At 40.1% G+C, this 26,546-nt stretch overlaps 1 protein-coding gene across 4 annotated transcripts in view; it reads right to left on the bottom strand.

Moving 5' to 3' along the window:
- Window positions 1-26,546, bottom strand: part of HDAC9 (histone deacetylase 9) — an 895,346-nt gene that overhangs the window by 57,500 nt on the left and 811,300 nt on the right. For all 4 annotated transcript variants that reach the window (XM_043966016.1, XM_043966013.1, XM_043966011.1 and 1 more), the window contains one exon: window positions 7,858-7,991. In XM_043966016.1, coding sequence (XP_043821951.1) covers window positions 7,858-7,991 — 134 coding nt within the window. The remainder of the gene's footprint in view (window positions 1-7,857; window positions 7,992-26,546) is intronic.

The following is a 26,546-nucleotide window of genomic DNA, read 5'->3' as shown; positions in this document are numbered from 1 at the left end:
AGAAACCTAGACAGTAAGGTCTTTGAGAATTCCCAATAGGGGTAACGACACTTGGGAGACTTACTCATTAGATTTGGAACCAAAATAAAGACAAGGACAACCCACCATGCCTTAACTTCAGCTTCACGGATAGTTCTCATTTTAAGACCAAATCAAAACATGGTAGTGAAATAGACAGGGGATAGCAATTTGTTTCAAATCCTAACAAATAAGGAGAGGGATGGAGATATCTTTAGGTTGGACTTTGAGTCTAGGGAGGGAAGTGAACAGGAAACATGCTATTCTCTAGAAATGGGACCCTTGAATTTCCAGTCTTAGGGTCTGTCTCATCATCTCAACAGCTTCCTGGTCTCTGGCATTTCTCCCCCCTCTAACAAGCTTTAGCTGTCATTTCTTTTGTTTTGACAGGTGTGCTTTTAATAGCAAGGCCTCAACTCCCTCAGCCAACGTTTCCACAAGACTCCCCACCACCCCCCTTTTATACCTGCATGGAAGATTTCCCTGTTTTCATTTTGGATTTCATGGAAATGCCAACTGGTTAAGCTTTTCTCACCTCTTGGGAAGATTGCCTCCCATGGAGGTCCCAGCGGGGCATTTCTAATGAGCTTTGCATAACGTTAGGTAGAATTTGATGGAAAACAAGGGGGTAGTGTGAGTCTCACACAAATACAAAATGAGTGCTTATGGTCCAAAATTTTGGTAGCCTCAGAGATGTTTCTCTAATGGACTCTGCAAAACTTATGGTTAATCATTTAAGTTTATCTGAGGGCCCCTTAAGAAACCTAATGGTCCTTGTTTTTTAAAATCCTTTTGATTGCTTACAAACACCAAAGTGGTATCTGCAGTCCTACAGAGGGGAAGTTCAAGATTATTCCTCCTACCCTGATTGGATTGATAAAGCATTTAAAGACTCAAGTTTTCCAAGAAAAAGAGACTTTTAAAATGGATTTTTTTTTTGGCCTGTCTTCAAGATCAAGAGTTGCCTGCAGGAATTTCCTGTGCCATGCTTAAATTAATTTCTGAAAAGGTTAATCCAATAGCATATTGTTTTCACATTGACCCTGTACATGTTTAGTAGAAAGAAGTAGAAAGAACTGGCTAGCCAGATTTTTCTGAACAAAATGCTCACTTGAAAGGAAATGGACTCTACTGGGGGGTGAAAGCATGCCCCCCATTCGTGAAGTGAGTCGTCCATGCTGATCTCTTCAATAGCAAGTGGTACTAGTTCTGCAAAAAGCCTGGATATCCGCATGCATTTTGTTACATAGTGCCCAGTTTCTGCTGATAATAAGACATGGGAGACAGAGCATCCCTTTATTGCCAGGTCCCAGCCAAGAACAACAAGGGGAAAGAAATTGCCTTTAAAAAACCCTTCAAAATGTTTATGAATTCTAATCCTCAGCACATGAATAAATACATCTGACAAAGTGCAGAGTCCCTTACCAAGGCCTTGCCTGACCTTCCTAATTTGAGTTCAATTACACATGTAGTATTTGGAAGTCAGAGTCAGCCCTGCCAATGTTTACAGCTCTGGCTCTAGGTATTGTTATTTGTTAAAAAAAAATCCCCGATAATGAGTCATAATTGCCCTATTAATTACCTCAAGAGGGAGCATTGAATGAAGGTAAAATTGGAAATAGCCATAATTGGTATTTGAAGGACACCCTCTTTGGTAAATTATCTATGGAGGGGCCTCAAAACCAGCCACCAAAAGGACATGCAAACAGTCATTGACTGAGGACTTCACCCAACACCTGGAACACAGTAGGCACTTAATTAATGCTAGTTGGCTGACTGGGGGTGTGAGGACTCTACATTTTATACCTTGTTTTAAAGGAATGAAATTTAAAACTTTGTTCTGGCTAGGCTACAAGTCACAATGGCCTCTGAACTATAGGGGAAAAAATACAGAAAAACCTGGGGTTGGATTATAAATTATATTGTCAATGGACGTGAGAAGAACTCTTTGTTTCTTGACTTGCTTCAAGAATGGTGCTTTCATTTCCTTTTCCCAATGAATTATAATGTACATACATGGTTGTGTTTATCTTCCATTTTTCATTTTACATTTCTTTTATTTGATTAGCCAGCTCTGCTGCCCTTGAAGGAGATAGACTTGACACAGCTAACAGACTTTCCAATTTGAGATTACCTAATCCATCTTTTATCCAAAAAGTCCTGGTGGGAACTTAATATTTTAGGGCCATGCCCTTAAGAACACTCCAGGGAAATAATGTACAGAAACACAAAGAGTATTTATAAATTTCTTTACTCTTTAGCCCATGGCTGAAGAAATTTTGGGATATGTCTACACGGTGAAAGCAAACTGAATGAAAAACAATGAAGATGGTATATTTGGCTATTGCATCAGATCAAATTCATGAATAATGTCATCTTTTAATGCTGTGTGTGTGCTTGAGGGAGGGAGGAAGGGAGAGAGAGAGAGAGAGAGAGAGAGAGAGAGAGAGAGAGAGAGAGAGAGAATCTTAAAATAGTTAATTCCAATGCCACATGAAATTGAACAATAAATACATACATCAAGGATCTGTCGTTTTGTCAGCATGGGCTTCCCCTCTGGGGGGTGTTAAACGAGAAGCTAGACAGCAACCTGCCAGTTATGTTATATTTGGAATTTCTTTCATGTATATGTTGCACTAAATGACTACTGAGCTCTCTTGGGATTCTCAAATTCTACAATTCAGTGATTTCTTTTTTCACCAATGTGGATAGCAACCCACTTATAATGAACAGTCCTCGAAAGTTGCCTGAGGTTCTGAAATGTTAGACCTTCCTATCGTAACAGAGCCTACAATTTTAAGTGGAATTTTAACCCGAGTCTTCCTAACTCCCAGCCAAGCACTATCTCTACAGAACACATAGATCTATTGATGTCACTATTTTAATGTATGTATACACATATACATATACCTATACATTATGGTGAATAGACAAAGAGGGGCCACTCCATAGAGCATGATCGTATTTGCTTTTCCCAATGGGTTATACAGAGTGTGTAAGGATATTTTCTGGTTCACTTCTACTCCAACAAGCATTTGGGCTGGGAGAGCCCACTTTTGTCCATAGGTAACAGAGTGGTTGGTGTTGTGGAGTGAGGATGCGTTTTCTGGCTGGCATCAGAAGACTCTGTCTCCTGAGACCCTGAGCAGGAACTGAGTTCATATTAAAAATGATCATTATGCCTCCCCCTACTCCCTTTTCACTTTTCCTTCCTGTTCCAGATGGCGATTGAGGTAAGAACTGTTGGGATCTACTGTGGGTAGAAATAGGGCAGCAGCTAACCTGTCTTCCACCTGGTTGCCATATGTCTAGGAGCTCATGGCACCAGTGTTTCTTTTGCACTCATTCTTTTTTGGTAAAAGGCAAATAAGTATTCTAAAAGGAGAACGCTCAGGGGGCAAGGGAGCTAAGTGACTGATCAAAGCCAGGTGTCATCCCATTGAAACCGTGGACTGGTAAGAACAGCAGCCAAGACTGGGGAGAAGTTATCACAGCAGTGGAGCAACCTCCTTGACCCAGACCAGAAATGGGTTGATCCATCAGGTGAGACACATAGCCCTGCAAGGAATCAGCTCAGCTGAGCAGGGGAGTAACTCATCTACCACCAATGTAACCTCTAAAACAACTTGGTAGAGATTCCGTGCAGGAAGATAAAGAGTCCTAAGGCCAGGAGGCATAGCTTTGCTCCACGTTTCCTACACACGTGTCTCACTACTTTTATACTCAAATGTTGAACCCCATATCTCCAAAGATTGTATGCCAGAAAAATGGAGAATATAGCTTCATTTGGTTTCTTTTTAATCTCATCTCTGTGCTATACCATCTCAGGAAATATCCCCTTTGTATGAGTTAATTGATATGAAATGGTTCGTAGATATCAGAAAACACATAAGATAGGTGCTCATTAATAACAGTACTCAAAAATCCAAGCTGAAGTGTTACCCAGGGAACCCTGAGGGGAGGAGTCATTGTTTTCTAGGCACCTAACATGCTAGTCTAATGTGAGTTGGGAGAATGAGCTCAAAGATAGTTCATACATATAAGTATGTATACACACATATGTATATACATTTCTTGTTGTTCAGTTGTTTCAATTGTGTCCAACTCTTGGTGACCACATTTGACAAAGATAGGAAAGTAGTTTTCCATTTCCTTTTACAGTTTATTTTACAGATGAGAAAACTGAGGCAAACAAGGTTAAGTGACTTGCCCAGGGTCACACAGTTATTAAGTGTCTGAGCCTGGGTTTGAACTCAGGTCTTCCTGACTCCAGACTTGGCACTCTAATGTCTGTGCCACCTAGCTGCCCATATACATATGCACATTGTGAGAATTGGAATACTGCCCCTGCTGCAGAGATACTGTGGGGAAGCTCCACCATGACAAGAAACCTAGTGAGGACAAGTCAGGTGGTCTTCGGCATCCAGAACTCATCTCTGTGGAGCCACCTGTTAGTTCTGTCAATCAGGGCTGCCAGCCAATTAGCTTGAGGCTGTGTGTGTGGACAGCCCTGTTTCCTGTGGAAGAGGGGGCTTTTGGGAGAAAGCTGGGGAGGAGAGGACTCATTTTGATGCATGAGAGAGGAATGCTGCCCAGCTGGTTCTCTTTGGAACTGCTGATTCTGGGTGGTGGTGAGTTTGTGGGTTGTATTTTTTTTCTTTCCCTATTCCCTTTTTCATCATCCCTAGCTTTATTAACCTCATTTGTGTTTTAAATTTGTTCCCTTTAATAAACCCTGCTTTGTTTATTGAAAAGATGGTGTTAATCTCCTTTATTACCCCAATATTATGTTGAGCCACCCAATTAACTCTCCCCATACTAAATTTGGCCCGTACAACATACACTTCCAAATGGATGAGGCTATCTTTGGCTAATGTAACTTTATATCTCTGAATTTCAGAATTGTCTTACCCAAAGATAAAAGAAAGGTCAAGTGACCAAAATAATTTCATGTGATACTTCTCTGTTATCCTCAGCTGATTTCTGAATCCCAGTTTTCAACCTCACCTGGAAATTCTGAATGGAAAATTAAGTAGGAATTCTCTGGCCTCTAAAGAAAACAAATATGGCAGGAGGTAGAAAAAAACATGGATTTATTAGCCTACTTGGATTAATTAAGAAAAAGTGTGTGTGTGTGTGTATAGGAAGGGTCATGAAATACTTGGGCAGCCTGATGAAGTCTATGGACCCCATCTCAGAACAAGGTTTTAAGATAATTGAAAATTATTTTGAACCACTGCTCTGAAAGGTGATTTGTAAATTAAGTCCTCCCCTCAGGCAACAGACCACACAGAGCAGAGCTTCCATTCCCACTGGCTACAAAGTCCCACTTGGAAGAGTATGGTTGGACCCAATGTAGCACAAAAGATAGGATCTCCTCTGAATGAGCACACACTGAGCCAGTGAAAGCCATAATTTCCTACCACAGAGCTGGAGAAGCACTTGGCTTTTGCAGCCGGTTAACATTTCTTCTGGGCAGGTCAATCAGCCAGAGAGCCAGAATCCCCAACCTTCTGGGATTTTCTGCACATCTGGCATATGTCCTTACAATGCAAATATCAAAGCTGGTCTAACTTTTCTCTGATGATTCAATATTTGAAACTGAGAGCCCAATTTAAGAATTAGGGGAGTTTGGACACCACAAGCAGACAAAGAAGGAATCCACTGCAAAGATACATGATATATTTTTCAGTTAACAAACTTTCAAACCTAGAAATAAACCAAGCTTACAGAAGCATTTATTTTCTTCTACTATATACACCAATGATAATGTAAAGTAGAGTCAACACAGATTAGGGGGAAGAGAACAACTGGCTCAGGGGTCAGAAGATTTGGTTTCAAGTTCCAACTCTGCCACTTGCTACCTGTGTAGCAAATTATTGAACCTTTCCAGGAAATGCTTTCCTCAACTGTAAAATGAAGGGAATGGATTATATGGTCTCTGAGGTCCCTTCTGGTCATAGGTTTGGGAACCAGAGATTGAGACTGTAATCCCTGGGAAGGGTTCCCAACCAGCTTTGTGTGGTGATCTCATAGACCTCATCTCAGAACAATGATATTAGAATATTAAAAGAAACAGTAAATTTCATTTAGAAGTAAGTGAAAATAAAGATGGATTTTTTTTCCTATCCAGGTTCAGAGATCTCCTGTCATCTATTGGTAGACCCCAAGCTAAAAACTCTGACCCTTGATTAATGCTTTATTATGCCTCTCTATAATCAGCAAAACTACAAATATATGTAAATATAATATGATCTATTAAATAGATAGTTTATTTCTCTTGTTTGGATAGAGTTGTTTGCCTGCTGTATCCCTATTATACTCTGAACTCTCTGAGAGCTGGGACTAGTTTTTTTCTTTCTTCATATACTCCATGCTTAGCACAGTGGTTGATGCATAGCAGGTGTTTAATAAATGCCTTTACTTGATATATAGATGAAGGGAAGTGGTGGGAAAGACTTCCTCATAGAGATGGATGATCAGAAAAGGAGATGGCATGGGGACCTGACAAAGGCAAGTAATAATTGATGGGCAACTCAAATGCTTTAGTGGTATCCACACAATGACAAAAGTTCCAGAGAAAGTCACTGGCAGCAGGTGTACTATACGGACTCCCTGTGGAAGATCCTTCCATCTTTCTTTCTTTCTTTCTTTCTTTCTTTCTTTCTTTCTTTCTTTCTTTCTTTCTTTCTTTCTTTCTTTCTTTCTTTCTTTCTTCCTTCCTTCCTTCCTTCCTTCCTTCATGTCTTTCTTTTTTCTTCATCTCTTTATCTTTATCTTTTGTTCTCTCTTTTCTTTCTTTCCTCCTTTCTTTTCCCTATCTTTCTCTCTTTCTTTTTACATGTATTAAACATCCATTATGTGCCAAGCACCAAGTTAAGATCTGAGATTATAAAAACAAAATCAAGAAGGGCATATTCATAGTCTTTCTATCCCACCACTGAATGGAAACTGCTCTTTCCAAAGGTACTAATCATCTCTGAATGGTTCAGTTGAATGCCCTTTTCTCAGTTCTCATCCTCTTTGACCTTTCTACAGTAATTGACTGTATTGGCCACCTCCTTCTCCCTACTCTTCCCTCTGAGCTTTTGAAATTTCTCTCTGTCCTACTTCTCCTCCTATCTTGCTAAAAACTCCTCCCTTTGATTTGATGTATCTTCCTGTGTTTTTCACTCAGAGAACTGTCCTGGGCTCCCTTCTCCTTCTTTTCCTTTTCTTTCTTATTAGCTACCTCATAAGCTCCCATGGATTCAATTACTATCTATCTGCAGAGAATTTGCAGACCTATTTCTTTAGCCTTAAACTCCCTCCCAAGCCACCCACACCTATTAAAATCTTAGGTTTGGACAAAAAAAGAAAACAAACAATTCTAACCTTTAAAACAGTTTGGTGTGAACCAAGAGCAGAAACAGCTGGAAATATTAGGAAGAATTCTATCAGGTATGATTTCCAGATAAAGGCTATAACTCTAAGAATTGCAGATGCCCAGATAAAGCTTCCTTCTTTTCGAGGTTCCTCTAGACATATCTCCTGTTCCCTCTCAATAATTTGATGGGAAGGATCTCTGTGTGGATTTTATAAGTGGATTTACTTCCTGTGGTATGAAAGAATGAATTTCAAATCTTAGATTATCAAAATGGAGCTATGATTAGAGGCTCACCTGCTGCTCTCCTGCAGACCTACAGTGCCTGTGAGTATTTATGGGACCAAACAAAGGCACAATTTCTCCAAAAGAAGAAGATGCACGACTGTGAGGAGGAGCACATTCCCTTCACACCTTTTTTCCTCCTTGCCCACCCCCTCCTCCAACCCTCTTCCCGGAAACCCTTATTTTTTTACCTCATGTTCTAGCAGGGCATTCACACAGGCTTCTGATGCATCACAGATGGCAGTGAGATCATGTCCTCCCTCCAGAGCCATCACCACATGGCCATCAGCCACCTGCATCAGTTGCCTTGTCAAATTCCCGAAACCTAGCAAGAACAAATAAAATATTTTAAAATATGAAATCAAAAGACATCAAATGTCTATCAAAATCAAGACTTTTGCATCTTCAGAATTAACAAGAAGCCACAGAATGATGAAGCTCAGAGTCTTAGTAGGCACATAGTCCAACCCCCTTATTTTTATAGATGAGCAAACCATGAAGTATTAAACACCTTAGGCAAGAACATCCATGTTGTAAGTGGAAGGCCTTGACATTTTAGTCAAGGACCTCTGACACCAAATCCAGAAGTCTTCTCATCATGCAAAAACATCTGTGCTTTTGCCTCTGTGAAAAGCATTTTTCCTTGAGCAGGTTATAACCCCTTTACACTTATCAGTGAACAGAGCAAGTGAGGTGTTTGAAGATAGGGCTTGTCCCCTTTTGTGTATCTATCCCAGCATTTTCCACTGGGCCTGACAATGGCAAGTTCTTATTAAATGAGGCCAATTGATTGATTTATTGCTAGATGGTCTTACTATTTGCTGTGCCCCCCCCAAATCTTATTACTTCCAGAATAGAAAGGATGATTCGCTGTACTCTTAGCTTGTCTGAGCATTAAATGAGAATGGAATAAATATACATTCAAAAGATCTGGGTTCAAATCCTGGCTATGCTACTTACTTTTTTATGATTATATGATAATCACTACCCACTCTGGGAATGAGTTTCATGACCTGTGAAATGATACAATTGGATTGGATGATTACTAAGGACCCTTTAAGTGCTCAGCCAATGGTTCTCTCACCATCTGTTAGTGGGTCCATATTTTGAGCCTCTCTGGCTTGGTGGGGTCTGGTAGATCATTGCCAGACCTTGTACTCTCAATATCAGCTTCAGACTCGTAATCATCTCCACACTGGGATGAATCATGACAGGCCGACTACAGTAGAGAATGCTGTCAGAAGAAACAGCTTCCTTTATGTCAGTATTGCATCAAACAAACATGGCTTGGGTTGAATGGGAAATAGATAAGTCCATTAGTTGCAAAGAATTTTAGAAAATAAAAAAAATATAGCCTCTGATATCGGTTAAAGATCAATGCAGTCCTTATATTTCAAGTTTTCCCATTAATATAAGGACATATCACTTTGAAAAAGCTAATTGATGTTAACTTGTCAATAGAGACTGAGAGATATTAATGTTTTCAATATCGTTGGAGCACACCAGATGAAGACTTTTTTGAAATATTATTATAGAAACCACAATCCCTAAGGTATAGCCATAAAGTGTAAGGTATTGTTGAGACAGTGAGTCCCAGAGCATGTGCTACCATAAGAATATGATTATATGGTCTTTGACCATATTGAGGGTTTTTTCCTATGCCCAAAGGAGGGAGAGTAATACCTAATAATGTTGTTGCTGAGTCATTTCAGTCATGTTGGATTCTTTGCGACCCCATTTAGGGTTTTCTTGGCAATAGTCCACAACAACATTTCACAGGCTCCAGCGAACTGTCTCTGTAATAGACCTAAAGACCACTAAGTCTAGGCCTTTCATTTCCCAGATAAGGAAATGGAGGCCCAGAGAGGCAAAATACTTCCTCAGTGTTGCAGAACTAGGAAGAAGTAGAGGCAGGATTTGAACCCAGGTCTGCCAACTCCAAATCTCATGGCTACTCCACTCCATCATATCCCATCTGCAGTCCTTTCCAACATGGGAATTGTATGACTCAATTACTAAACCAGGAGGAGTCAGTAAGCTCCTGTTCCTAGGCCTACTATGGCCCTCAACCTCTTTTGTGACAATTTAAGAATAATTTTTACATTTGCAAATAAAGTTTCACTGTATTTTAAAACATTTTTACAAACATTCTTCATTTGTGGGCAGTACAGAAAGAGGAAGAGGGTCTGATTCAGGTTAGCTTGTCTACCCTTGCAGTAATCAGAATGAGGGAGGTGTGAATACATTGCTCTCCCATACCACAACCACTCCCTACCCTGCCCTTGTGATAGTCACCAGCCCCTCACTGAAGGACTTCAAGAAAAAATCTGGATGATAGCTGCTGGAAAATGTTGGAGAAGAGATTCTATATTTGAAATGAATAAGATGAACAGACTCTCTGGTACTTTCTGTTTTTGAAATGTATGATTCCTTGATAATCCAAGTATTTCAAACAGGAAGGAACTTTATAGTTTATCTAAGTGCAGGTGAAATCACCAATGCTGAGAAAATCAACTTGCTTGAGATGACACATTTGCTAAGTGAGTGGCAGGCCCAGGACTAAGTAGAGTAAGTCAACACAGATTTCTAGATCTTGAATTGGGCCAGGTCTTTGAAGGTATTTTCCCTGTGACTGAAGCCAGCCAGGGCTTTACTGACATATTTAAGGAAGAAATATTAATACATCAAACTATTCCTTGTGCTGAAACTTCCTACCAATTGAAGTTTTGATCAACTAAAGTGACTACTAAGGGGTTCAAATTACATATGGGCTGAATAACAAAGATAATCCCCAATCTCTGATTTAAGTTCACCCTTCCCCTTGAAATGAAAAAAAAATCTATAAAAGACTAAATTTAGATGGGATAATAAAAAATTGGAGGCCAGAATGGAATGAGGATCACCTTTGATCTCCAGCCAATTTCCACTTTCTTTTACCTACAGGGCTTATTTCCATCCACATGTTACACATGTGATTTCAGGGTAAGAGAGTGAGGCAGCATAATGTTGAGCTTTGCCCTTGCACGGAACATTCCAGTACAAAGACACACTGCATCCTCTCTGGAGTCCCAGGATGCTCTGCTGCCGACCCTTACCTTAGCAGTTCAGGCACAGGCTTTGGTATCTTTCCTGTTTCACAGACCAAAGAGTTCTGCTTAATCCATGGTCACTGCTTACATTATCAAAAGGTTCTGCAAGATCAAGTCAGCCAAGCCCACCATAGTACACTGGGTCGATGGGAAGGAAGGGGAAAAGCCATTGTAGGAATATCTTGTTTTGTTTCTTGTTTGCTCAGGATTGAATATCACCAAGAATTCATCCAAATATTCAAGAATAATCAAGAATGACCAGAATATTCTTGGACTTTCCATTCTGCCTCCAATAAAATCAGTAAAATCCAGAAAACATTTATTAAGTAACAACCATGTGACAAACATCAAGCTAGGCACTTTGGCTACAAAGACAAAAGCACAACAGTCCCAGCCCTTAAAGAGTTCATATTTGGGGGGGGGCAATCAGGTGGTGCAGTGGATAAAGCACGGGCCCTGGATTCAGGAGGATCTGAGTTCAAATTTGGCCTCAGACACTTGACACTCATTAGCTGTGTGACCCTGGTGTGAGAATTGGAGCACCACCGCCTGCTGAGAGGGACATTGTGAGAACCAGGCCTGAAAAGAAAACATGCGATTTAGCATCCGGAAGCGGCCTGGCTTCTAGAAGTTACCACCTGTTAGTCTTGTCAATGAGTGCTACCAGCCAATTATCTTGGAGCTGTGTGTGAGGATGGCCCTGCTTCCTATTTAACACAGGGATTCTGGGAGAAGCTGCTAAGGATCTGGGTCTTTTCATTCAGGAACTGGCTGTTGGTGGCAGGAACACGTTCTCTCTCTTAGATAGCTAGATGAAGGCTGTTTTTCCCCTCTCTCTCATTTTGCTAACCCCCAATATACTTTAATAAATGCTTAATGCCCAAAGACTGGTGCTAAAGCTTCTATTTTAAGGTGACCACATATTAGATTTAAACATCACAGTTGGAATTTTAGGCTCTATACCGGGTAAGTCACTTAACCCTCATTGCCTTAAAAAAAAAAATGTTCCTATTTTATGAGGTATCATCTGGGAATAGAAGCAAAGAAAAACTGCATACAAAGAGATTTCAAGAGGGAAAAGGATTAACAACTGGAGGGATAAGAAAATGCCCCATGTAGCAGGTAGTACCTGGGGTTGAAAGGCAATTAGGGATTCTGAGAGATGAGGCTGAAGAGGAAGAACATTGTAGGCATGAAGGGGCCACTTGTAAAATGGCATGAAGAAGGGGGATGGCATTGCTGGGCCAAAGGAGTCAGAGTTGTTTTAAAAGAGTAATATAGCAACACACTGTGGGTAGCTGTGAGAGGGGAACAGATGAGAATGGAGAACAGTGAAGGTGGGCTCCCAACCCCACTAACCCACTCTCCCAGCTCCACGTTCAGGCTAAAGCATGGATTGCATTAGACTCTAGGCTCCTTGGGAGCAGGGAATGTCTTTTGCCTCTCTGCATTTCCAGAGCTTAGCATGGCGCCTGGCATATGGTAGGTGGATAATAAATGTTTATTGATTGGAGGAAACTGTACACTCCACTCAAAGACCTCAAGCCATTCAGAGTTCAAACACACAGACGCACACACACACATATGTATGTGTGTGTATATGCATTTATGCATATGTATACATGTATATATGCATGCATGCATGTGTATATGTGTATGTGTACACAAATAAATAGTATTCTACTCAAAGGACTGACATGGGTACTTATCTTGTAGCCCTTTGTCACCTCTGAGACAGGGCAGTGGGCTAGTCTAAACCACCAAAATGAGGGTATTCCTGACTTAATTAATAAATAATTGAGTAATAAGGGCCAAGGACCCAGAGAAACTTACCTCTATCATGGCCACAGCAAGTTGCCCAGGAGGGAGAAACTGCCAGATTTCTGGTCCTTCTTAACCTTAGCAGAAATGCATTATGGGGGCTGGGGTCCCATCAATCAAACTCTTTTTCACCAGCTCACATGAATGTTGTACATTGGGAAACGATAGCTGGCCAATATCTAGGGAGGCCAGTATGTTAAAAAAAAGAGTAATTTGAAAGAAGACCAGGAAGGTAAGACAGATCTATATTACGGAGGACACTAAATGCTAGACTGAGGTGTCTAAAGAGGCCATTGAAGATTTTTAAGTGAGTTTGGGGATAGATGACATAGTCAGATCCATACTGCAGGGAATATAAAGTTGAAATCAATGTATACTTAGACTTTGAATACTCTCCAGTGTTTTAGGCAGGCAGTGAGGGATAAGGCAAAATTAGATGGCCCCAGGAATTCTTAGACTTCATTTAGATTCTGGAAATATGGTGAAGACTACAGATCCCTTTTCAGAATCATAATGCATAAAGTAAGGTAGATGGACTTATGAAGAAAACCAAATTTGTTGAAATTAATTAAAACGAAGTTCATGGATCCTAGTCTAAGAAGCACTGAATTAGATGATTTACAAGGTCTCTTCCACCTCTAATCCAATGATTTAAATAATTATTCAATCAGCAAATATTTATTAAACATCTACCATGTTCCAGGCACCATGATAGGTGCTAACAAAAAGGGAGACACCTTTCAGAAATCTGATTCCACCACAACTCCAGGACAACATTATTATAAAACATAATTACACATTTCTCATACTTGCTTACATTTATAATATCATCTAACAGGTATCCATGCCATACTATTCCTACCCATTCACCAGGAAAGAGCCATTGTGTCTCCTATGAACCTGAGTTTATCCAGAAGATTGCCAAACTGGAATGGAGGCATTAGATAGATGACAGGGTATCATTAAGAGGTATTAGATGATGCCCAGGGTGGTAGGGTCTGGAAGGAAAGGGAGGACCACTGCACTCACTAAGACTAATGCCACCAAGGTTTACATGAAATCTTGGACCTTTCTGATTCCACTGTGACCTTAGCTTCCTTTGGGAAGAATTCTTATAGTGCAGAATTATTAGAATGGAAGAAGGGAAGACCCTAGGATTCTGAAGATGTTTATCTAATGATAAAACATAAATACAAGAAGGAAGACCCACTATAAGGAGCACAGGTACAAAACAAAGGTCAGTTGATTTGGAATAAGAAGACAAGGGTTCAAATCCTGACTATTATACTCATACTATCTTTGAGTAAGTCAGTAGGGGGGTGGGCGTCACTTTTCTGATCTGTAAAATCAATGTGGTGACCTGGATGATCTCTAAGGTCCCTTCCAGTTCTACAGTAAATGACCTTATAAGCAGCACTTTACTAATTATTCATACTGAGAAAATGCTTATTTTCAATCTTCAATTCTCTATCTGGCACCCCTGAATTACATAAGTATGTATAAAATCTATGATTTCATTGGTAGAAAACATACTTCCATCAAGATCTAGGATCACCACCCATCTATAACTTTGTAGATAGGCCTGGACCCAGAGAAGAGACATTATTGGTCATTTATCACAGAGCCAGTGAAAACAGGGGTGGGAGTTGAACTCAATCCACAACTCCCCACTGTAAAACTATGAGGAGCAATTTTTAGACCCAAGCCAAGGAACACAGAAAATGCTGAGGCAAAGTCGCAGACCAGACAAAGCACACAGATTAGACAGAGGCAGCAAGGGGGTGACATAGTGCATAGAGTGCTGGAGCTGGAGTCAGAAAGACCTGAGTTCAAATTTGCCCTCAGACACTTGCCTTCTGGGTGACTGAGCAAATCATCTAATCTCTTTTTTTGCCCCAGTTTCTTCAATTGCAAAAGGGAGATAATGATGGTACCTACCTACCAGGGTGGTTGTGAAGATCAAATCAGATAATATTTGATGGCACATGGTAGGTGATTTATGAGTGCTTATTCCCTTCCTTTCACATGAATATTGTTAGAGGGAAGAAAGTAATGTTTGACAGCTTCCTTTTTAGCTTATTTTTCTTACCAACTTGTCTCTTAATATAGTTGTTTCTGTGCTTCTTAAGAATGGTGAGGACTGAGTACCCTCTCAATTTCAGCACCCTGGGGCAAAGTCCCATTGCTCTGCCCTAGTTATGAATTTGCCATACTGTCTTACAATGCCCTTAAATCATTAGGAGCAAATCCAGTGTTGGCTTTTCTGTAAATATTGCTGAAGTAAGCAATCAATTGTGTTTTGGCCTCTTTGCTCTGGGAAAGTTTTTGCTGGGCTCAGAAAAAATGTACAGCATGTCAGCATTTTTGGTGGTGTCAGAACATGATTTGGTCAAGATTAAGCTTTAAATAGAGCTTTGCTCTAAGAACATGCAGGGATTTAACCAAAGGAAATATATTTAATAGCCAAGCCAATGACCACAAGAGGCTTCACCAAGCAAAATGGCACTTCCCCAAAAGCTCTCTCAATAACCATTCACAAATGCTTCCTTGGTGATGGGGGCCTGTAATGGCAAGGGGTCCCATTATTTTATTTCTCTACAGCCCGTGAAAAATATTATTTTTAAGCTTCACCCTGAAGAAGAATTATGATTATGTATCATCTTTCCTTCTTTGCAGGGAGCAAAGTGTGGTTCTTTGTATTTATTGTTAGACTTGGTTGATGTGATAATTAGTTTTGTTGTGCCTTTTCTCTTTTTTATTAATTATTATAAAGGATAGCTCTCCAGGGTGGGGAGGGAGAGGTACTTATTGAAAAATTATGTTGTAAAACTAAGATATCATTATAAATTATTAAAAATAAAGAAAATACAACATTTAATTCCTACCCAATGGAAATTGTTTATAAAACTATTCAGTGCTACAACATTTTGACATCAGTCTTTTGAATTTGAGAATATATGTTCAGTGCTGGTGAAATAGAAATGAAAAAATAATATGGTTCCTACCCTCAAGGAGCCTACCATCCATTAGAGAAAGAGCTATGGCAAACCATATAACAAAAAGATGAGTGTGATGGGAACAAAGGAGAGATCCAGGCAAAATGTCACAGGACAGTTTGGGGAGAGAGAGGCTACTTTCAACTAGCAACAGTGGGAATGTGGGGGGTCTGTAGGCCTCTTGGAGCAAGTGAGCTTGAGTGGAGTCTTGAGAGAAGAAGGTGGTTTCAGTGAGCAAAGATGAGGAAGGAGTAAATCCCAGACAGGGGAGAGGATATCCATCTGTCTCCAGAGGCATGTTACTGTTAAGTCAGATCAGAGACCTGTCTGTGGTCTTGTCTTATCTGGCATGAACAAGCCAAAGTAAATTGTTGAAATATTATTAAATCCAGGTTGGGAAAACCTTGAGTATTAGACTGTATATTATCCAGTGGGAAGAGTTCTCAATCGGGAGACAGAAGAGCTGGATATCAATTCTATCACTGCCTGTTTGACCTTGGGCAAGCCACTTATCATCTATGGTTCTCAGTTTCCTCATCTGTAAAAGGGAGAGTTTTGAACTAGATGATCACTGAGATCTCATGTATCTCAAAATCTATGTCCTTATTGTCTCATTGGCCAATAGATTCCAAAACTCTGGGCCATAGAAAAGAGGAAGATGGTAATAGGGAAGGGGGAGATTTTGCAAAGGGTTCAAGAATTTCTATGTAAACTCATGAATTAAGAGAAGGAAAAAAAATCTTCTACCCAGTTTCTGACTGAAGAGAACTCACACATGAAGGCATAATATTTCAGAAGTTTACAAATGTTGTCCCTAATAACATGAATACTTTTAAAGCCTTACTGAGTTCACAGACATTTTAGGTTATAGATGTTCTAATCAACAGATAATAATGCAGCAATTATCACCGTCTTTTTTCTTTTCAAACCTCATACTCAAACAGGAGCAGAAGCCTTGCTCTACCTAACAGGGAGTCTCAGAAGGTTAATGGGGTGAGTGACATGGTCAGATGGATTCCTTTGGAAAAGTCTTTCCTAAATTCTCTTTTCTTCAGGCTAAATGTGATCAGTTACTTCAACTGATCCTTACATATCATGAATTAAAGTTCTTTCCTCATCCTTTTTTTCCTCCACTGGACACTCTCCAGCTGATGAATGTCCTGCAGAAACAGTGATGCCCAGAACTGACCTCCAAACTTCAAATGAGGCTGAACCAGGGTAGAGTATAATGGGATCTTCCGCTCCCTTTTCCTGGAAGCCAAGACTCTTTCAGAGAAGCCCAAGATTAATGCCCTTCATTGGCTGCTGTTTCACCCTGTTGACTCATATTGCACTTGTGTTCCCCCCAAAGCAAACAAAAATAGATTATTTTGAGAATAACGGATGTGTATTCATGACTCTCCTTTAATATTTGAAGAATTGCTCCCCCCAATGCAAGCCTTTACATTGACTCCAACTAGATTTTGATTCAGCCCAATTCTCTAGTCTGTCAAGATGCTTTTGGATCCTTACTCTGTCATCTTTTGGATTAGTTCTCCTTCCCAGTCTCATGCCATCTGCCCTCTCTGCCTTTATCTAAATCACTGATAAGCTTATTAAGCCTCACAGTGCCAAGCAGAGATCACTGGGTGTCCTGAATAGCACCTGACACACTTTTTTGTTTGCACCTGCCACACTTACACAGAACTATTAACACCTCCTCTTGAAGGTTTCCCCTTTAAGCCAGATGAAAAGTCATTCTTTGGGGTGCAGTAGTAAAGGGTATGATCGTGTCTCTTATAATCACTTCCACTGATTAAACAGAACTCATTTCTGATGCTGAACAGTACCAAGAACTTTGCATTTGCTTTATTTTTACTACTTTTTTTGGTGAGGCAATTGGGGTTAAGTGACTTGCCCAGGGTCACACAGCTAGTAAGTTGTCAAGTATCTGAGGTTAGATTTGACCTCAGGTCCTCCTGACTCCAGGGCCAGTGCTCTATCCACTGTGCCACCTAGCTGCCCCCAATATGTTTGCATTTGCTTTATTTTTACTACATTTTTTTTTTAGTACCAAGAACTTTGGCAATGAGAATCCTCCATTTCCTCAGGTCCTTGGTAGCTCTGGCTGCTAAGGAGGCATAATCTGTAGATTCTACAGAAATGATTGAAACATAAAGTCTCCATGGAGAAGGGTTGTGGAAAATGAGTAGTAAATAAGGCTCCTGCTAGGCCTTAGAGACAAAAAGACTAAATACACACTGTTTTGACCTCAAGGAACTTACATTCTTTTAGGCAAACAATTTGTTGGCATTAAAATGACTTTTCTGGTCCAGGATGCCCCATCTCTCCTCCCACAAGGGGCTTCTGTTTTAGACTCAGCTAGGCTGAGCTCAGTTCTGGCAGAACCTAACTCCAAAGAATGTAAGAAGCAGAGTTTCTGGAACCTCTGGTCTATTTTGCCCTCAACTACATTTTTTCCAGGAAAACCTATTTAAGCAAAGCTCAGTTTTGGCTAATGTCTAAAAAGATCAATATAATCTTTTCTAGATGAATTACTCATTATGAAAGAATAAAGAAAGGGAAATAGATACAGGACAGCTATCTTTTTTTTTCTTCAACAGAAAAAGGAATGTCAGAAATTCTTTATAACAAAGAATGAAACTGAAAAAGCAATTTTTAAAAAATGCATGAAAATTCATGAACAAATACATCAATCAGTCTCCACAATTAATGCTTCGCACCACATTCCTAGTCCTCCCACCTAAGCAAATAAGGAAGGAGAGCATATTTCTCACACTCCCCTTCAAATCCTACTTCAGTTATTATAATAATGTAGAGATCAGTATCAATTCCCTCCCATTCTTTCCATTTGCATGGCTTCAGTCATTGTCCAGGTTGCTTTCCTTATTCTGTTTATTTCTTTCTGCAGTATTTTATCCAAGTTTTCATGTCATATATAATTCATCACAATAAATTAAAATTAAAACAGACCTATCCAGAAAGGACCAGCAAAGAGTAGATGTACAATTGGGTGTAATAATGGCCACTTGAGCTCTCATTATATGTTTCCAAATAAGTCAATGTATTTCCTCAGTTTTGAGATATGCCCAAGGAGCAGAGGTCAGATTTAGATGGTGTTTGGGGTCAACAGAGGAGCCCATCTGCCTGCTCAATGGCCTACAAAGTAGTGCAGTATAACAGTTCCTCATATTTCTGTTTGCAAGTTAAATCTGACTGTTGCAGATGGCAGGAAAAATTTCCCACAGAAATCACCTTTTAAGACTCACAACGTAGGAATGCCTATATTAGGCACTCACAATTCGTTTCTGATGATGGGGGATCATTTGACTCATATAACCTCAATTGTTACAACAGGGAAGCTTTCATCTGTGTCCAAGAAGAGTTTATTCTACAGAGATGAAAGGTCTTTATAGATGGCTGTGTTTAGTAATAGTTTAAATGTTTGTGGAGTTGAACTGAATTGAATTAAATGTGCTTTCTCAGATTGTTTTTAATGTTAAAGTATTAATATCTTTCTGAACATTTCACTAGGCTTGTGATCTTCATTTTTCGTTGTTCTGAGACCCTGTATAAACTCAATTTCAATGAAAATAGAAGATGTTTTAGAACAAATATGGGAACTGATTTCAAATTCCCTGAGATGATTTAACCCTGGGTAGAAGTCATGCTAAGGAGGTTAGTGCTCTTGGATATCAATTCAGCCCTGACTTCAAAGCTCTACTCTGATGCCTGGGTTCCAAAGTAGCGGTGGTGGTGGTGGTGGTGGTGGCGGTGATGATGATAAGCTAACATTAATTTAGAATTTGAAGGCTTTCAGAGAATTTTGCATGAGATCCTTACAAGAACCCTGTGAGGTACCAAGTATTTATCACCATTTTACAGATGAGGTAACTAAAGCACAGGAAGGTGGAGTGGCTTGCCTTGGGTTACACAGTTAATAAGTGTCAGACGTGTGATTTGAACTTAGGTCCTCCCAAATCCAAATTCAGCACTCTATACCTTTTACCAAACTTCCTTTGACAAAGTAGTCTTCAAGTTGGAAAAGCTAGAACTACTCTGTGCTTGAGGGCCAGACCACCTGAAATTTGAGATGCTCAACACTAGATTGGCAGGAGGTCCTTAAATATTTGGCTATGGCAGCTTACAAAGACTGTCTATGAAAGTACAGAAGAATTAGTTTCTGTGTTATTGAAGGAGGGACTCTCATCAATAAGATCATGAATCCTTGAGGTATTGCTTATTAATTAATAAAATAATGGTGAATTTTTAAAAGTATTTTTATTTTTAGTTTAGACTTTTGATTTTATTGTTGTTAGAGAATTCCCAGAGTAAGAATTCCCTCCATTGGCAAGCAATTCTTTAACTTGTCTGGGACTTTAGATGTTTATATTTCTAGAGCCTGAAGGAACAACAGAGGTTACATAGCCCGACACTCTCATTTTACAGATGAGAAAACTGAGGTCAATGGAGGATGAGTGACTTGGTCAAGTTTCAAGTCAGAATTTGAACCCAGGTCTCCTGGTTCCAAAGTCCATATTCTTTCCATTCTACTTCAAGACCTTAGAGAATTGTCTAGAGTACCAAGGGGTGGTGATACTTACTGTCATATAGCCAGTATTTATATGCCAAAGGCCAGACTTGAATCTAGGTCTTTTGAGACTGCAAGGCTAAACCTCTCTCCCATACATACTGCTGTTTCTCAATGAATTCTATCATTGAATTCATTATGAACATATCACTACATTAATGGTAATAAAAGAGGCAGTGTGATATAGGACCTTCCATTTGAACAAAACTATGGCAGAACACTTCTGGATAAAGCCTCTAAAATGATTCTTCTAATGTCTAATAAGAAACAACTTAAGATCAATTCAAACAAGCAAGAAAACCCCTTTGGGACATAGCAGGGTCCCTTGCAGCTGCTCAGTTTGAGAACCTTGGGGAGTAGGGTACAGAGAGCTGACATCTGAGATAGAGGAAGAGAAACTCTGCATGTGACCAAGGGCTGGTCCTTTCAATTTTCAAATGTTCTGGACAACTCTCTAAAATGGTAAGTTTCAGAAAAGAACATGACCTGTTATTGGTGGAGGGTGTTTTCTCCTCTGGGAGTTCCTTGTCCCAAGAAATCCAGAGGTTGAGTCTCTGTCCCTAATGATTATCCTTCTCACTATGAACTTTTTGTTCAAGCATTTCCATAAGTATGGCAGGTGTATGAGAGTATTACATCAAAGTGGTGTAAACCTTTAAAAGTCATTCTTGGGGAAACTCTATGACCTTCTGAGATGCTCAGAATTTTAAAATTAGTGGAGCCTGGAATTTTCACAGGGAATATCTGAAACAAAGTTAGACACACTAACGATCCTCTTTAGGATGGGGTAGGAGTTTGGGGGTAGGGAGAACTTGGTATTCTCAAGACTTCAGAACTGAGGCTGAAAGTCTAGAATATAGGCCTGCAAGCTTGTTTGAAGGTCAATGTGGCTACATGGGCTCACTAGAAGTTTAGCCATATACAGCGTATGATATTGAAATATGACATGTATGATACATAAAAATATCCCAGTTCTATTTGGGTCTCAGATTTCTTCTCTGTAAAATAAGGGTTGATGCTTATTTACCAGGCATGGTGGAATAGATAGAACACTTTTTATTGCTGGCCTTGGATTCAGGAAAATCTGGTTTAAAAAGTTGTCCCAAGTATACAACAACTATAATTACTTAGCAAGTGACAACTGATATAATCTCTCTATTCCTCAACTTTTCAATCTGTAAAATGATAGCATTAGTTTCCATATCCTCTTAGATTCCTTCCAACTCTAAATCGATGCCCCCATGACCTTATCTCACAGAGTTTGGAGGAACATCTTTTAGAAATATAGATCAAGAGCCCTACAGAACCAGGCCTGGAATTGATACATTACATGGAAAGCCATCATCATACTTATTCAAATAATATTTCCATTTCTAAAGAAATGTCTCTAGGAAGGATACTTCAATATCAAATGACTCAAAAAACAATGTTTTGTTGAGCTAAATGTAAAAAGAAATAAAGAAATCTAGAGACATATGAGTTAAATTTTCCTTGAAATGCACAAATTTAAAAATTAGCACTAAAAATTCTTAGAAAATGCTTTCTGGGGCTGGATGCACCACCTTCCCTTCCCCCCTTTCTCCCTTTATTTTGCCCCCCCCACTAAAATGTTTTTGAATCTTTTGCCAAACCCCAGATGCAGCTGTGTTTGCCCATACCCAACTGGCCGCTGTTTTCAATAAAGCATCAAACACATGGGATTCATTCTCTCCCTCATCAATGCTCATGCATAATTGCCTTAATAGAAGTGGGATTGGACTCAAAAGCAAGACCGACTCTGGTTTGCTTATAAACATATCTGGATTGTATATGTGTAAGTAATTAATTAGATAGCTGTAAGTCACAAGAGGCTCAAATGCTAACTGTCCTTTGGACTGACCTACTGTCCATCTTCTGTAAGAGGCCCCTCCCATCCCCCCAACTGCTCCTGCCTTCCCCTCTGTTATTACCTCCCATCCACTCTGTATACAGCTTCTATGTACTCGATTATTCCTAGGCTGTTTTCTCATTACAATGTAAGTTTCTTGAAGGCAGGGGAGGGACTGATTTTTAACTTTCTTTGTATCCCTAGTGCTTAACACAGTGACTAATACAGAGTAAATGCCTAACAAATATATATGATTCGATCTGGAAATCATTAAATCCAACCCCCTAATTTCACAGATGAGGGAAGTGAGGCCTATAGTTGGGAATTGATTCACTGACATGGTCCTAAGTAGGGGAGCCAAGATTTGCACCAGAGTCCTCTGATTCTAAGGGTTAATTTCACTACCCGGGGCTTCAATACCTTAGGGACTCTGCCTGTATCTGTCTGTTTGTGTCTGACTGTCTGTCTGTCTCTGTTCCCCCACCCCACTCTGATCCCAAACTGTGACTTTGCATCAGGTTCTGACAAACATAGTGACAAAGATGACAAAGCAAAGGTTAGGAACCTCCAATGTAGAACATGGTATATCAACCAGGGATGTCAGGTTCTGATGGGAAGGCACAGTGTGGGATCCCAGGAAATCTAGCAGAACATGAGGGGAGCAAGCACCTGAAGAGTGTAGAAAAGGAGTCTATGACTCTGACAGGTGAGAGAGAGAGAGAAAGACAGAGAAAGACAGAGACAGAAAGACAGAGACAGAGAGACAGAGACAGAGACAGAGAATTGAACTTGGACTTCAGAAGAGTCAAGTTTGAATCTCAGCTCAGACACTTCCTAATTATGACAACACCCTCCCCTCAATTTCTTTATCTATAAAATGAAACCTAACTCACAGAGTTGTTCTGAGGATCATATGAGATCATAGGAAAAAGTTCTTGGCAGATATAAAGGTACTGTTATTTCACTTAAATAAAAAAATGATTTTTCAAAAGGTAGCAATGCCCATTAGTTAGGGAATGGCTAAACCAACTGTGGCATTTTAACACCATGGAACATTATTGTGCCATGAATCCACTTATGGACAAATATTTAATAAAAGCCTACGATGTACCAGGCTTTATGCTCGGTGCCTGGGGCTGCAAAGACAAAAAAAATGAATGAGTCCCTGCCCTCAGGAGGCTTGTCATATTTTCGTAAGAAATGATGGATAGGAAGAATTAAAAGAAAGATAGAGAGACTTGGAATCCAAGATAGTAAGGAGAACAAGGAGGGCCACATGGCCCATGACTGGAACATTCCAAATGGGAACCGCACTAAAAGAAGCATGAGTTGAGACCAAAGGCAAACACCAATCTTGCTTCTCGCACTTATGCCCCCAGATTCCTTTTGTAGTGAGTGGCTTTAGGCATTTTTAAAAGACAATTTAACGCCCCTCCCTCCTCTCAGGAGAGGGTTGAGGGTGGGAGAGGATGCTTAGTAAAATGTTAAGGACACTGACAGAGGCAAAACGGAGAATCTACTGATTAATTCTGCTTAGCAGTTTTTCATTGGTTAAAGGAAGGATATCACAGAGAAGCAGAAGGGAGGAAATATTTAGAAATGACTATGACATAAAGAACTGGAGGCAGGCACTCATTTGGATTTTTTAGAGTTGATAGTTGGGACAAGAATACGCCAAACTCAGCAATCTTTCTCCCAGTTAATTCCCAGACCTAAGCAATGCCAGCCACCATATATCCAGCAGTGGTTGGATATCAATACCTTACAAATTCTTCTAAGAAGGCCTTCCCCCATTGTACCTTTGAAGCTTGCAAGAAGCTCCTCAAAGCTGATGCCTTCTCTCCCTTCTGATACTTACTTGCTATGTGACCCTGGGCAAGTTCATCAAGCTCTTTTTGCCTCAGTTTCTTCATCTGTAAAATTTGGGTAATATTAGCACCTACCTCTCAGGAGTGTTGTGATGATCAAGTGTGATATTTGTAAAGTGCTTAGCATAGTTCCTGCACATAAGACGTGCCTAATAAATGCTGTTCCCTTCCCTCTCTCTCCCTGTGGGTCATTCCTGGTAAAGACAGCATTTACAAGTAGCTGGGGCAACAGGCTATGCATTATAAGTCAGCAAAATGCCATCACCTTATGGGCAAGGCTCATGTTTCTTAATTTCTCTGTATTCCCAGTAGCACAGGTTCTGGCACATAGTAGGCTCTTAAAAATGATTATTGAATGACTGATAAGAGATGCCTCTCCATGAGGCATTTGCTATTTCACTGTGGTCCAGCTGGGTGGACTTCTCAAGGTTTGTCCCACAGGAGGAAACAAGTCATTTACTGCTAAGGAAAGTGGGCATGTGGTACTGTTTGAAAGCCAAAAACGGACTCTTGGTATGCATTTTTCTGCAAATAGCACAGGTTTTTAATTTCTATACCTCAAAATATGAATTACAAAGATAAACATCTGACCTCGGGGCAGTAGTTGACAGTGTCTGATTTTTCCCTGTCTAAAACAAGTTTCAGCAACACTTCAAATTATAGGCTTCCAGCAAGCATTTAATTTAGATTAAATTGGACAGTAATTGTACGTTAAATAAATAGGCCTGGGCTCCAAACCTATTTGTTAAGAATTAACAATTATGTAATAGAGAGGCTGCTATTGCAATTTGTTATTCCTGGAGAGTTTTTTAATGAATTAATTGGCCTTTAATTGATATACATAAACAGCATTTAGCATGTGAAGTCGAGCCTTTGGCACAAAAAGTTCCTGGAAGTTCCAGGACTCTTTACTGGAGTCGGGGATTGGGAGGGGGTGAGGGAGGAGGGGCTTTTTAAACAACTACTCTTTTCTCCAGGACTGTGGCACATATGCAGGGGGGTGGCCATGGACAAAGTTATATGCCACAGAATCTGTGGAGAGCCTACATTTCAGGCTTTCTCCTCCTGGTCCAAAGAGAGAGAATCTTCATAAAACCACTGAATGTGAGAATGTCAGGGGACATCAGTGGCCATGTGGCCCAGTCCACAGATTAAAGGATTTGTTTAAAATGCAGAAACATCAATATCATGTTGACATCATTATCATTATTAATTTATAGTGTTTTAAGGTTTACAAAGCCTTTTCCCTATGTTATCTCATTTGATCCTCACAACAACCCTATGAAATAAGTGCTATTATTATCCCCACTTTAGAAATGAAGAAACTGAGGCTGAGGTTGATGACTTGAAGAGGGTAACACTGTTAGTAGATGTCTGAGATACCATTCAAACTCAGGTCTTCCTGACTCCAGATCCAATAATCTATTGAGGGTTCCCCCTGGCTGCCTGTAGACTATTTTCACGTGCTAAAAACAAACACTATTGTGACTTAAAATACAATAACTTTTCAAACCACCTATGAGGTATGAAGTATTACTGAGGCACTAATAGAGAATGAATAAATGGACATTCATTGTGTGCTGACTATATGCTAAGCACTAGGAATAGAAACAAAGAAATCATACCATGCTTACCCTCAAGGAGCTCCTGGTATTTTTTTTTGTTTTTTTTTTAGTGAGGCAATTGGGGTTAAGTGACTTGCTCAGGGTCACACAGCTAGTAAGTGTTAAGTGTCTGAGGCCGAATTTGAACTCAGTACTCCTGACTCCAGGGCCAGTGCTCTATCCACTACACCACCTAGCTGCCCCATTTTTTAATTTTAATTTTTATTATTTTTTTGCTCCTGTTCTAATAGAAAGACAACACATATGGAAGATGGAAAGGTCCCAGCATCCTTAGGTTACAAAAGCAAAGCAGATGATCCAGCCTATTATTTAATGTGACATTCACTGATAAATTCTTATGTTGAACTTATTTGACAGTGCCAAGGGTTTGCTAATGAGAAATTTCTTTCCTGGTTCCTCATTAGCTGTGGCTGCAAACCCTCCAGGAGCACCTATAGGTGGCTTTTCCACAAGGGGCTGTTTCCCAGGATGATGACTGAAGATACTGGGCTGAAAGCATGGCTATTCCTCATGTTCTTGGGCTCAGAACTATGGATTGTCCTCATCAGGGTCTGAAGGAAAATGGTGATCAAGATGCTAGTAGTGATTTGAATTGCCTGGCACATGCTACCTCTTGTCTCCTTCAGGGTGCCCTGCTGCCTCAACTAGTCTGGCTTTCCTGCCCTGTAAATAGCAATTGGTTGATGAGAGCCTGCCTTGTTCCATAGGAGTTGCCTTCCCAGGTGATGGCTAGATGTGAAACAAGATCAGTGGTCTATGGGATGCAGCCACTCCCAGGACTCTGTGATTACCTACATGTTGGGGTCAGCTGATAGCCTTTGTTGCTAGTGGTGATGTACAATGTTTTCTTCCCTCAATTGTGGCTGCAGACTGGAAGCAGGGTTGATGGACTGGGGCTATTGCTACTTCTAAGGCTCTTGGGCTTAGGGTCCTGAGCTATCTCCATTAGGAAACCAAGGTTCCAAAAAAAGGAAATCAAGGTTCAAAAAAAAAAAAAAGGGAACCAAGGTTCAATTCAATAAC

Source organism: Dromiciops gliroides, chromosome 5, assembly GCF_019393635.1.
Source record: "Dromiciops gliroides isolate mDroGli1 chromosome 5, mDroGli1.pri, whole genome shotgun sequence".
Lineage (NCBI taxonomy): Eukaryota > Metazoa > Chordata > Mammalia > Microbiotheria > Microbiotheriidae > Dromiciops > Dromiciops gliroides.
This window is presented reverse-complemented; position numbering and strand designations above follow the sequence as displayed.